This window comes from Aulonocara sp. 'chitande type north' Nkhata Bay, linkage group LG23 (genome assembly GCF_057382095.1).
Source record: "Aulonocara sp. 'chitande type north' Nkhata Bay isolate Kocher_YH1m ecotype deep benthic linkage group LG23, A_spYH_male_GT1.1, whole genome shotgun sequence".
In the NCBI taxonomy this organism is placed as follows: Eukaryota; Metazoa; Chordata; class Actinopteri; order Cichliformes; family Cichlidae; genus Aulonocara; species Aulonocara sp. 'chitande type north' Nkhata Bay.
In genome coordinates, this window is record NC_141365.1 from 12270328 (window position 1) to 12282173 (window position 11846).

Below are 11846 nucleotides of genomic sequence, written 5' to 3' on the forward strand. Positions count from 1 at the left end.
AGTAAAAGCCAGAAAACCCCAACAATCCAATGATCCCCTTTGAGCAAGCACTGGGCGACAGTGGGGAGGAAAAACTCCCTTTAGGAAGAAACCTCCGGCAGAACCAGGCTCAAGAAGGGGCGGCCATCTGCTGCGACCGGTTGGGGGTGGGTGGGCAATCTCAGTCCACGAGGGCCGGTGTCCCTGCAGGTTTTAGATGTGTCCTCGAACCAACACAGCTGATTTAAACGGCTAAATTAGCTCCTCAACATGTCCTGAAGTTCTCCAGAGGCCTGGTAACGAACTAATCATGTGATTCAGGTGTGTTGAGCCAAGGTGAGATCTAAAACCTGCAGGGACACCGGCCCTCGTGGACTGAGAATGCCCACCCATGATATAGGGAGACAAGATGAAGTATACTTCTAATGGCCTATTTTAGCAGTTAATTTTTAACAATCAACTGGTGGTAATCCATCATCAGAATTGAGGAAAGGTGGTGTTGATGGAGACTCTACAGGAGGATTCACTGGGGAAGCCATACCTGCACTTCTGCCAGGGTGTCTTGGACGTACCTGAATAAATGTAGTTTTCCCTGGAAGTGGACGAGGATTAATCTGAGACGGAGTCTCCTCAGAACATCTCCCCATCATGCTTCTATGGTCCAACGATGCCAGCTTTTGTCCTTTCTGTTTTTCTAATTTAAGCTGGAGTTGAGCGTCTTTCACTCTAGATTTTAGATGACCTATCTCTTTTTCTTCATTGGCAGCCTTTTGGATAATCTGGTTCACTGGTCCAATGAGCTCCTCTCTTTGTCGGAATAAAGCGTACTCGGAAGACTTTACCATGTCATTGTACTGCTTTTTAAATGATTCCAGCTCCCGTGTTTTATCTAGTAAAGCTGCATCTAGATCCTTGCATCTGATACGTAGACAGTTCAGCTGTTTTTCAAGAAACTCCGTTGTTCCAACAAAGAGGGTGCCTTCCACTCCGTCTACGTATTTCTTTTTTAAGTTGTGGAACATATCCCTAAATTCCACCTTTTCTTTTCCTCTCAAGGCATGTGGAAATGCGTTTTCAAAGGACAAAACGCACTGGCACAATTCCTCTTGGAAGTAGCGCTCTTTCTTCTCCAGCCAATTCACTTTGGATATAAATCTTTCCCGTTGCTTTTTTGTGGAGCGCAGTTTCTCTTCCAGCGCCACCTTTTCAGCCAGTGCCTGATTGTGTGCCGCTTTTACTTTGTGCCGGTCCACTGCTGTCTTTCTGTGGTTTTCCTGCTCTGTGCTTAGGGCCTTTTTGATGTCTTCAATTTTCTTTTTCAAAGAATCAACTTCGTCTTCAAGCATAGCCTTCATTTTCTTTTCCAAGGCCAGAGCTCTAATATTACTCTGGCATTTCTGCTTGATCGCCATATTCTGGGCCTTTTGGTCGTCTATCACTTTGCCCATTTGATCTGTCTCCTCTGTTAATTCTTTCATGTTTTTAACCATAATTTCATTTTCGTCTTGTAATTTTGTATTATGCAACAAAACACCGTCAATCCAACACTGCGAGGATTGACGTTCTTCCTCGCGTTCCTTAACCGCATTGACGGTCACACCTCTACTATTTTTTACTGCCGTCTGCAGCTTTTCTATTTTGGAGTCATACATGTTGATCACCTCTTCTAACTTCCTGTCTGTAGCATTTGCTTTGTTTTCCAGTTTTTTAGTATTTTCCTGGTAAAACTGCTGCATCTTATTTTTTTCCTCTTTGTGGCGTTTCAATAATAATTCAACAACTTGGCTGTTGTGAAATTGCTGACGTGCCACCTTTTCTTTCTCTGTTTCCAGCAGTCCTTGCAGGACTTGGACTTCGTCCTCGTGTTTTTCTTTAAGCTCAGCCAGAGTTTTCTCCGTCTCTGCGCGGAACTTTACCAGAGCTTCGTGGTCATCTTTTATCGAGTCCAACCTGTCTGCGATGTTTGTCCTGTCATCCAAGACCGAACCCAGCAGCTTATTATTCTGCAAAAGTTCATTGTTTTCTTTTGTTAGATCCTCGATCCGTTTCTTATTGACTGTATGCAGGTTTTTGAAGTAGTCAAGCTCAGTTTTGAGCTTTTCAACCTCGTCGATCATTGGCTGCAGTCTTTGCTCGAACTGTCTGGCATATGTTTCTTTTTCTTTTTCACTTTTTTTAACCATTGTTTTTGAGAAATTAACATTTCTGTCTTTGTTAGCTTTCGAACTCATTTCTGCTTTTTTATGTGCTGTATCACTCCAACAAAACGATAGCTTAATGAATTCCCTTTGACAGCTGTCCTCTATTTATAGACTTGAACATCAAAGGATGAAAGGACTGTCACTATGACATCACCACGTTCTGTGACGTAACAGGGCTTTGGAGCGTGATGTCACGGGGGTGGGCGTGGAAAGGATTTTGGGGGTCTAAACAAAGCGTGTCTTTTTTTTTAAAACTTTATTTAACAAACAATGAGTATACAACATACGAACAGATGACGTATACAACAGAACATGAACACAAAAAGCCAAGGGTGAAAGAAAAAGGTAACAATTATAAGAATACACGCAAAAATTCACATACATATATTGTTGTGAGAGCCTTTTTGTTGGTGCAGTCTGATATTGATTGTATGTGCATGTGCACATCCTTAAAATAATGACAGAAATATGGTGTTTTGTTAGTAAACTTACATTTATGGATAAAAAATTTAGCTAAAAGTATTAAGAAATTTATCATAAAAAACATTTCTCATACTTCTTGGGGAACTTAAAGAAACAGAATAAAACATTTTCCCATCGTAAAGAAAACTCCCTTAAAATATGGACAATAACAAAGCTGCTAAATTCCTTCCAGAATCTCTGTGTAAAAGAACAGTACCAAAAAAGATGTGTCACCGTTTCTGGATGATCCCCACAGAAAGTACAATTAGTATTTATGTCCCTTTTAAATTTGACCATGTAATGACTGGCTGGATAACATGTATGTCGAATTTTAAAAGAGACTTCTTTCACCTTATTTACAATCAAATATTTATGGGGGACCATCCAGACTGTCTTCCGCTTGATATCTGGAACACTGATTGGAAAATTATATAGTGCAATAAAGTCGTTGTAAGTAAGTAGTTGTCCCTCTTTACTAACCAGCTGAGCCACCAATAGGATCCCATTTTGGAGCCAAGTTTCCAGGAAAAGTGATTTATTTTTCTATAAAATATCTCTGTTGTTCCAGATAAGGTATTTGTGAGGTGAGAAGTTGTGTTTATAAATGAGGGTCCACGCTAAGAGGACCTGCTTATGGAAGGATGAAAGCTTTACAGGGACTTTCTCAACATTGTAATTACAATTTCAAATAAAAGTAAAGCCACCAAAACGAGAGAAAATGTGGTATGGTATAAAGTTCCAGATAGAGGTAGGGTTTTAAGAAAATGTTTGGCCCAATTAATTTTGAAAGTGTTATTTAAAGTAGAAAAGTCTAAGACGTTAAGCCCACCTGATTCGTACTTATTCATCACAACAGTTTTTCTAATATAGTGCGTACGGTTTTTCCATATAAAATTAAAGAGCATACGGTCAATATCTTTACTACTTTTCTTATCCAGATGTAAGGAGAGAGCAGCATATGTTCATCGGGATATCCCTTCAGCTTTAGTAATTAACACTCTACCTTTCAAAGACAAGTCCCTTGTTCCAAGATGGCGCCGCCGCGGATGCCCCGGTGCTTCAGTGCGTTACTTCTGTTTTGTTTTTGTGCATAACTTCTGTGTCTGGGCACTCCTCTGGATATTCTTACACTAGAGAAGAGCTTCTTAACTACAGGACTACAACACCTGTGGATTTACTTCCAATATTTGTCGCATCTGCGGCAGATTTACTGCAGACTCTGATCAGGAAAGTGAGACGCCGAAAGCGAGGAAAGCGAGCCGGCGCACTCGTGCGTCTGAGGAGACGCGGACTGCGAACTGCTCTTCCTGGGATCTTCCTTTCCAACGTACGCTCACTCAGGAATGAGATGGACGAGCTGGCCCTGATGAGAAGCATGAACAGAGACGTTGCCTCCTCCTGTGTCTTGTGTTTTACGGAGTCGTGGCTCTGTGAGGACATCCCGGACAGCGCGCTCAAGCTGGAGGGCTTTCATCTGCTGCGCGCGGACCGGCAGGCCTCTCTCTCTGGTAAGACCACAGGTGGACGTGTCTGCTTCTACATTAATAGTGGCTGGTGCACAGATGTAACAGTGATTGCTCAGCACTGCTCTTCCTCTCTGGAATACCTTTTTATTCACTGCAAACCGTTTTATTCTCCGCTGGAGTTTGCTTCATTCATCTTGGCCGCTGTTTACATCCCGCCAGATGCGGATGCGCAGGCAGCTCAGTGCGCACTCGCGGAGCAGATACTGCACATGGAGCGGACATTCCCGGACTCTCTCATCATTGCTCTTGGGGACTTTTACAACACCCCCCTCCTCACCCCACACAAAAGAGGATTTCACACCACCTCCTCCCACCACAACCCTTCATATTCATGAAGCAGATGCGAGGAAGCAGTTTAAGAGTCTGAATGCTCGGAAAGCTCCCGGCCCAGACGGTGTGTCTCATCTACTGGACGCAGCCGGAGGGTTCACTTGGTTGTTTGCTCTCAATAGAAGCTGAGCGCGTCTCTGTGTCTGTGCTGGTAAACGATACTGAGTCCCAGTGCTCAGTAAACTGTACACCTGACCGTTATTCTCCCACTGAATCCGGTGTGTCCACGGTCCAACACGTGCTCAACACGATGGTGCTGACCGGTGCCCAAACACACCAGAACACCAAATAAGTAAAATAACACAAACACGAACTTCTCCATGGCTCGTCGGGATGGCAACTGCTCCAAAAGTGACACATGAAATAGGCTGACATTTGAGTTTGACACGGGAGGTGAGGGGGTGTTTTGAATATGCTTGACTCCGTCACGAGGTTGCGCACAGCATCACCGGCAAGGGGGCTTGGTTTGAGAGGTTTTTGGCATCTGTGATGTGATTTACAACCATCCACCCATGTACAGCAAGAAGCCGCACTCACAACCGTGGGCATCAGCAAGTTGGTGAAATTTAAACAAAACAAAACAGCATTCCATCTGAAACTCTCTTATTGTACCCAAAATACAAATTTTAGTGATTACATGTGGCTTCATTAATTATGTTCAAACGGATGAATACATAACGCAAGTAATAACTTTATGATCAGTCAGTGAATGAAGGAGCTCAAGAGTGCAAATATAGTTGCAATAAAGTGACAAATATGCCCTTTTATGTCAAACAAAGACCGAAATAAGTGGCATCAGTGTGAGGATGAGAATGAGCGATCCAACCTCACACTGCAGATATCAGGGCAAAGCACAGTGGGGGGGTTGCAGTCTGCGCGCACAAGAGGGCTAACAACGCTGTGAGTGACGGAATCCACCCAAACTGAGGAACAGCTTGTTCCCCAGAGCTGAAGCCTGCACTGTTTGCACTATAATATAATATAATATAATATAATATAATTAGGGCTGTCAAATGATTAAAATTTTTAATCAGATTAATCACAGCCTAAAAATTAATTAATCATGATTAATCACAACTCGAAATATGACCAAAATGTGTGCAAACATACGGACAGATAGCGGATTTTTACACACTTGTTAGTGTTATTTAATGCTAAGACCACGCTGAGTGGCCTGCGTTCACTCAGCGTGGTCTGACGTAGGCTGGGTGTTGTGCTGGAAGCGAATTAATCACAGCCTAAAAATTTATTAATCGCAACTCGAAATATATGTGTATATGTGTGTATATATGTGTAAAAATCGGGACAGATAGTGGTTTTTAACACACTTGTTTGTTTTATTTATTATTAATTGTGAGTACAAGCAGTACAAGCAGAACAGGGCTTCAAATAATTGTGAGGGATTTTTACTGAATGTTTTCCACCCGTTTAAATCTAGCACATTGTTTTATCCATATACATCTTCAAGTTCACAGAACATAGGCCTAATTCAACAGGCAAAATGTGGAGGCAGGAGTGGCCAGGTATCTGCGAGCAAGGCGGGCCAGCTGGCTGTGGGCTCCTGCATGAGCTGCCCACCACTGTAAGGGACAGTCCTCTAAGGCAGTGCAGGGCTCTGCTCTGTAGCGCTGTATGGCTCTGTCCTGCTGTACCTCCTCCTCTGACTCAGAGTCAGAGTCCATCTGCAGCAGGCTCAGCCTCTTCTTGGCTGGACCTTCTTCTGCAGTGTGTGATCTTCTAGGAGAGTCTTCATGCAGCATGCCTGCCAGTGTGGTCCACACTGCTTCTCTGTCAGTCTTGGGCACACTGCGTAGGTCTTTAAAACGTGGGTCCAGTGCAGTTGCGATCTGGAGCCATGCATAGTTGGTATGTTCCTGGCGGGAAGCAAGGTCTTCCTTAAACTTCTCTTTAAACCTCACCACATATGCAGGGTCCTCATCAGTTACTTCCATGACACGGCGCAGGTGGCAGAAGGCTGGTAGAACTACAGAGCAGGAGACGTAGGCCTCTCCTCCCAGCAGTTCAGTCACATATCTGCAGTGGAATACACACATACACACATGGGGTGGCTGTAGCTCAGGTGGCAGAGCAGGTCAGCCACTAATCAGAAGGTCGGTGGTTCGATCCCAGGCTGCCTCCTGGCTGCATGCCAAATATCCTTGGGCAAGATACTAACCCCGTGTTTGCCTACTGGTGGTGGTCAGAGGGCCCGGTGGCGCCTGTGTCCGGCAGCCTCGCCTCTGTCAGTGCGCCCCAGGGCAGCTGTGGCTACAATGTAGCTTGCCATCGCCAGTGTGTGAATGTGTGCGTGAATGGGTGAATGACTGAATGTAGTGTAAAGCGCTTTGGGGTCCTATGGACTAGAAAAGCGCTATACAAATGCAGGCCATTTACACACACACACACACACAGATAAGACAGCAAATTAAAAAAAGCTTTTTAATACTAGGTAATATTAATAAAATATTTGATTTCATTTATTTTTTAAATAAGACATTTTCATAATAACAAAACTGATTTAAGATGTATGTTTGATACATTTAATCTAAACCTACAATTATGGTCACAATGACAGGCTCACCTGCAGGGCTCTAGAAGTGTCTCCAGTCTCTGGAGTTTGTCCCACTCTGGAGGCGTCAGGAGGACAAGTTTATGCTTTTGTTTATCCAGAGTCGCGGTTACTGCAGTTTGGTTGCGGATCAAGCGCTTCACCATCTCCAGCGTGGAGTTCCAGCGCGTAGGCACGTCCTGGGCCAACGGCTCCTGCTTGCGCCCCAGTGACACCTGCTCTGCGTTCAGCTCTGCTGTGTTTGCTGGGCTGTGCTTAAAATGGCCAACAATTTTGCGGCATTTGGCCAGCGCAGTGACAAAGCCACTGTCTGCGAGACTCACTGTGATGCATCTCTGTAGAATGTGCGCGGTACACGGCATGTGATTGAATGGCATGATGCGAGCCGCGGCGATCATATTGCGCGCACTGTCCGTGCCTACTGTTGTCACCTTCTCCTCAATTCTCCACCTGCGAGCAACAGTCTGGAACTGCTCTGCACAAGCCTCCGCAAAGTGCCGCTCTTCCGTTTTCATTATAGTCAGCGCAAAGGATGTCAGACCCCAGGCTTCAGTGATTAAATGCGCAGTAACTCCCAGGTAATTGTCATTACTCAATGATGTCCAGTGGTCTCCTGTCAGAGCCACGCATTCTGTGTGAACTAAAGCCTCTTCTTTTTTCTTTTTCTCCGTTTCATACAGTTCGTGGATTCGAATTGTTATTGTGCTTCTCGCTGGGGGCTTGTAGGACGCGTCCTGAGATGCAACCTTTAAAACATCCGCAAAGCCCTTGTCCTCCACAATGCTTAGCGGTCTGCAGTCCTTTGCTATCCATTTGGCTATATTGTCGGTCAGTTTGTCCAAAGAAGACTTACCGAGTGGCCTGCGTTCACTAAGAGTGGTCTGACGCAGGCCGGGTGAAGCTGCTGCCCCGACAAACGCGTGTTTGGCATTAAGGTGGTATTTTAAGGTCGAATTTGAACGGTGAAATTGAAACTCTTTACTACAGTGAGTGCAAATTACAACGCGTTTGTTTATTGTCCCATCTATGTTCTTCTTGTATTTAAATTCCTCATCCAGAAGGCCATCCGCTTCCTGCTTCTCCATTTTCAGTGGCGCGGTAAACAAATCAAGTGGAATTATGGGAGCGACTTATCTGCGTGTTGCGCTAAATAGTTAAATATTCTAACGTAATTAATTCCAAAATTTAATTATCGCAATTAATGCGTTAATTTCGACAGCTATAATAAACATATGTAAATAAAACCACTTTTTTTTTTTACGTTAGTAATTCCTTTTGTGCATAATTTTATATTATTGTTAATAATAAATGAATTAAAGCAACAAAACAACCTGAAGAGCCGGTTCGGAGCCGAAAGAGCCGGCACTTTTTAGTGAGCCAAACCAAAAGAGCCGGGTCTCTAAAAAGAGCCAGAAATCCCATCACTAGGATATGTGATTTTGGTCACATCGCACATCCCTACTCTGAGGTTCTAGCAAATTAAAACAAATGAAATATTTCACTGGAGCTTTAGATCCCTCTCTGTCCACAACAGAGGAAAAACAAGGCACCAGTGAAGGATCACCCTGCTGTGCTCTGGTCATATTCAAGCTCTGATTAATGTCCTCAGGAATCATTTCAGGGACGTCACATGTGGAGATTTTTTACAGAATCAATGGGTGACACGAAAGAGTCGTCTTCATCAAGCGTAGCCATAAACGACCCCGACAAATCCACAATCTCACCCATTTTACGAGCCTGAGCACGAGTAATTGCGCACGCAGGAAACACCTCTGAAGCAGTGGAGCCCGAGTCAGCAGCAAGGGCAGGAACATCAACAACTTCTGGCGGGGGAAAAACATGCCCACCAGCTAGATCATTACCAAGAATGAAGGAAACTCCTTCGATTGGTAATCGCTGGCGCACGGCGACTTTAACGTAGCCCGACACTAACGGCGAATGCACCCATATGCAGAGGGGCTTTGGTGACACTCATTTTTATTCCCCACACTACTATGTCGGAACCACAGGATGTTTTTTCCGACAAAGGCAGCACAGATTCTATTAAGAATGAGTGGTACGCACCCGTATCTCTAAGAATCGTGACTGGCACTTTATCATTTTCTTCACCCGTCAACGAAACAAAGCCGCATGACACAACTGCGGATCAATGTCAGTTTTCGGGTTTTGTTCAGCCTCCGCGTGCACCTTTGGCGAGCAAGCGGTTTTAATCAAACCCACGCCTGCGGGGAATTTAGTGCCCCTCGCTTCTTTTCTTTTTAATACTGGACACGCAGCAATCAAATGTCCTGAGTCGTGACAATAAAAACATTCTCGACCGTTTGATCTAGCAATGAACGCTGATACATTTTTACGCACTGCTCGTGGTGACTTTTTTCGTTCAGAGAAATTTTCCTGAAACGAATTCTGTGCACAGAACACACTTTTGTGCGTTAAAACAAACTCGTCAGCCAGGAGTGCCGCGTTAGTGAGAGACGACACCTTTTGTTCGTTTAAATAAGTCACGATGCGTTCCGGCAAACACTTTTTAAACTCCTCCAGCAAAATAAGGGTTTAACTCTTCCACGGTTTTAACTTTACATGAACAACACCATTTCTCAAACAACACATTCTTTTCTCGCGCAAACTCAACAAAAGTCTGGTTAGCAGTTTTATTAAGATTCCTAAATTTCTGCCGATATGCTTCAGGGACAAGTTCATACGCCTGCAGCACAGTTTTCTTAAGAGTTTCATAATCTAAACTCTGCTCAATAGACAGGCTTGAACACACTTCTTGGGCTTTTTCCACAAGCTTACATTGGAGTAAGAGGGACCAAAACTCTTTCGGCCACTACCTATAACTATAACTAAACTAAAACACAAGCGGTTCATTAAAAGACATGAGGGTTTTTTTTTTAACTTTATTATTGCTCAGTAATAAGACAAAAGTATTTATTACCTGAGTACGAGATTCATAAAAATACACCATAGCCATGCATTAGTTTAGTTTGTTTATTTTTAGCAAATGCATTTTGCAATTTAGAATAAATCTGCATTCATGTGCAAAATGTAGCATTTCCCAATGAGATTGAGAACATGCAGTGCCCTCACAGAAAGGGCCAAACAATTTCAACAACAGTGAGAGGTTCTGAATCGAGGTGTTTTAAATTGTAAGGTAAAAACCTTACAAAATTAAAGCTCCAACCCAAACAATCCCCCACGAGCAAGCACTTGGCAACAGTGGGGAGGAAAAACTCCCTTTCAACAGGAAGAAACCTCCAGCAGAACCAGGCTCAGAGAGGGTCAGCCATCTGCCGCGACCTGTTTGGATGGGGCTGATGCGAGACAGAACCAACACTGTAGGATTTTAAAATTGTTGAAATCTTGTGAATTGTATATATCATAGTCGAAATCATAGCCTGATTTCGACTATGATTTTGTAGGGAAACAATGTTTTCAAAAATTTCCCAAAAGAACAACAGTTCCTAGTGGTGTTTGAAGAGGATTGTTCAGATGAATTGTTGTTATTATTCTCCTTAACAACAAAAACCTTAATCCTCTTCTCCTTCATCCTGTTCACTTCAGATATCAACATTCTTGCTACATTATCTTCAAAGTTTAACTGCCTGAATTCCATGGCAGTCTGTACCATCAGTTTAGACTTATATGTCTTCTTTAGACTCTTATAAACGGCTCTAACAAGTTTGTCTAAAGATTTTGGAAGTTGTGTGGGTAGTTTACCCACAGCCATTTCAATGACGTTTTGTAAAATGGCAAAAATGTTGACCTGCTTTGTTGCTGTGCCTGTCTTTAAGGCGACCATGTTGTTCAGCCTAACAAGAAACTGAATTATAAAGTTTCTTTCTTTAGTTTCTTGTGTCCTTTGCCCTGGACTGGGGATCTGTTCTTCAGACGTTTCAGCAGGACTGGTCTGATTTTCCCAAACAACAGAACCCTTTATCCTTTTCTCCTTTACCTTATTGATCTCTGATATTAAAATTCTTGAGACATTTTCTTCAAATGTTGACTGACGAAATACAATGAAAAATCGTAGCAAGTCCTTGGAGTCGTACATCTTGTGCAGTCCACGGAAAACAGACTTAACCACCCTGTTTATAGATGTTGGCAGTTCTGCAGGTAATTTTCCTGCAGTTTTTTCTGTGACTGTTTTGATGAGTGAAAACATGTCGATGGGTTTTATGACTAATTTAGTTTTTGTTGTAATGGTGTTTGAAAGCTTTACAACAAACTGAACGATAAAGTTTTTTTCATCCATTTCTCGTCTCTCTGCCCGTGTACGGGTCATAAAGACGGATTTGAAGAGAAGTGTCTGCATCTCCTCTTCAGATATTTCTATGGGCCTGGTTTCCTGTGGACTGTCTCCTTTAAAGGAATCCATTTGAGTTTTTTTCTGTGCTGTTCTCTGATCCCGTTGCTAGTGTCTGTAATAACTTTTGTTTCTAATGTCTCTGCAAAGCAAACCATCGGTGTCGAATTGTGCGATACAAATAAACTTGCCTTGCCTCCGCCCCTATTTATGAGCTGGTAGGACCAGATCAAAGCTGAAAATGTATCACGTGACACCGACGTCAGCTCTGGAGTGTGATGTCACAGCAGGGTGTAGCGACTGTTTTTATGTGTTGTCATTAGCAACAAGGACGGTAAAACCATCGTGTACGCTTGTTTATTTCCCTTTCACAATAAAGCTCAAGATCCTGTTGAGACTTTTCAAAATAAACTGAATGACGTGAAAGAGTGTTTACGGATGAGTATGGGCTCAAATTGTGGTCATAAATATGT

General features: G+C 43.2%; 2 protein-coding genes across 2 annotated transcripts; both read right to left on the reverse strand.

The window, feature by feature from the left end:
* Positions 1–428: 428 nt before the first annotated feature.
* On the reverse strand, positions 429–2210 carry LOC147301317 (uncharacterized). The gene has a single exon (XM_086282341.1). The coding sequence runs from the start codon at positions 2208–2210 to the stop codon at positions 429–431; it is 1782 nt and encodes a 593-aa protein (XP_086138467.1).
* Positions 2211–5781: 3571 nt separating this feature from the next.
* LOC147301318 (E3 SUMO-protein ligase ZBED1-like) lies at positions 5782–8152 on the reverse strand. The gene is made up of 2 exons (XM_086282676.1): positions 7080–8152; positions 5782–6532 (listed from the first exon to the last, which is right to left on the reverse strand). The coding sequence occupies exons 1-2, from the start codon at positions 8150–8152 to the stop codon at positions 5983–5985; spliced, it is 1623 nt and encodes a 540-aa protein (XP_086138802.1). The 3' UTR covers positions 5782–5982.
* Positions 8153–11846: the final 3694 nt, after the last annotated feature.

Bases quoted from the DNA above. Each gene is read 5' to 3' on its own strand.
- LOC147301317 (XM_086282341.1), bottom strand. From the start codon at position 2,210: ATGAGTTCGAAAGCTAACAAAGACAGAAATGTTAATTTCTCAAAAACA.
- LOC147301318 (XM_086282676.1), bottom strand. From the start codon at position 8,152: ATGGAGAAGCAGGAAGCGGATGGCCTTCTGGATGAGGAATTTAAATAC. The intron at 6,533-7,079 runs GTGAGCCTGTCA...ATTCCACTGCAG, and splicing joins ACACTTCTAGAGCCCTGCAG to ATATGTGACTGAACTGCTGG.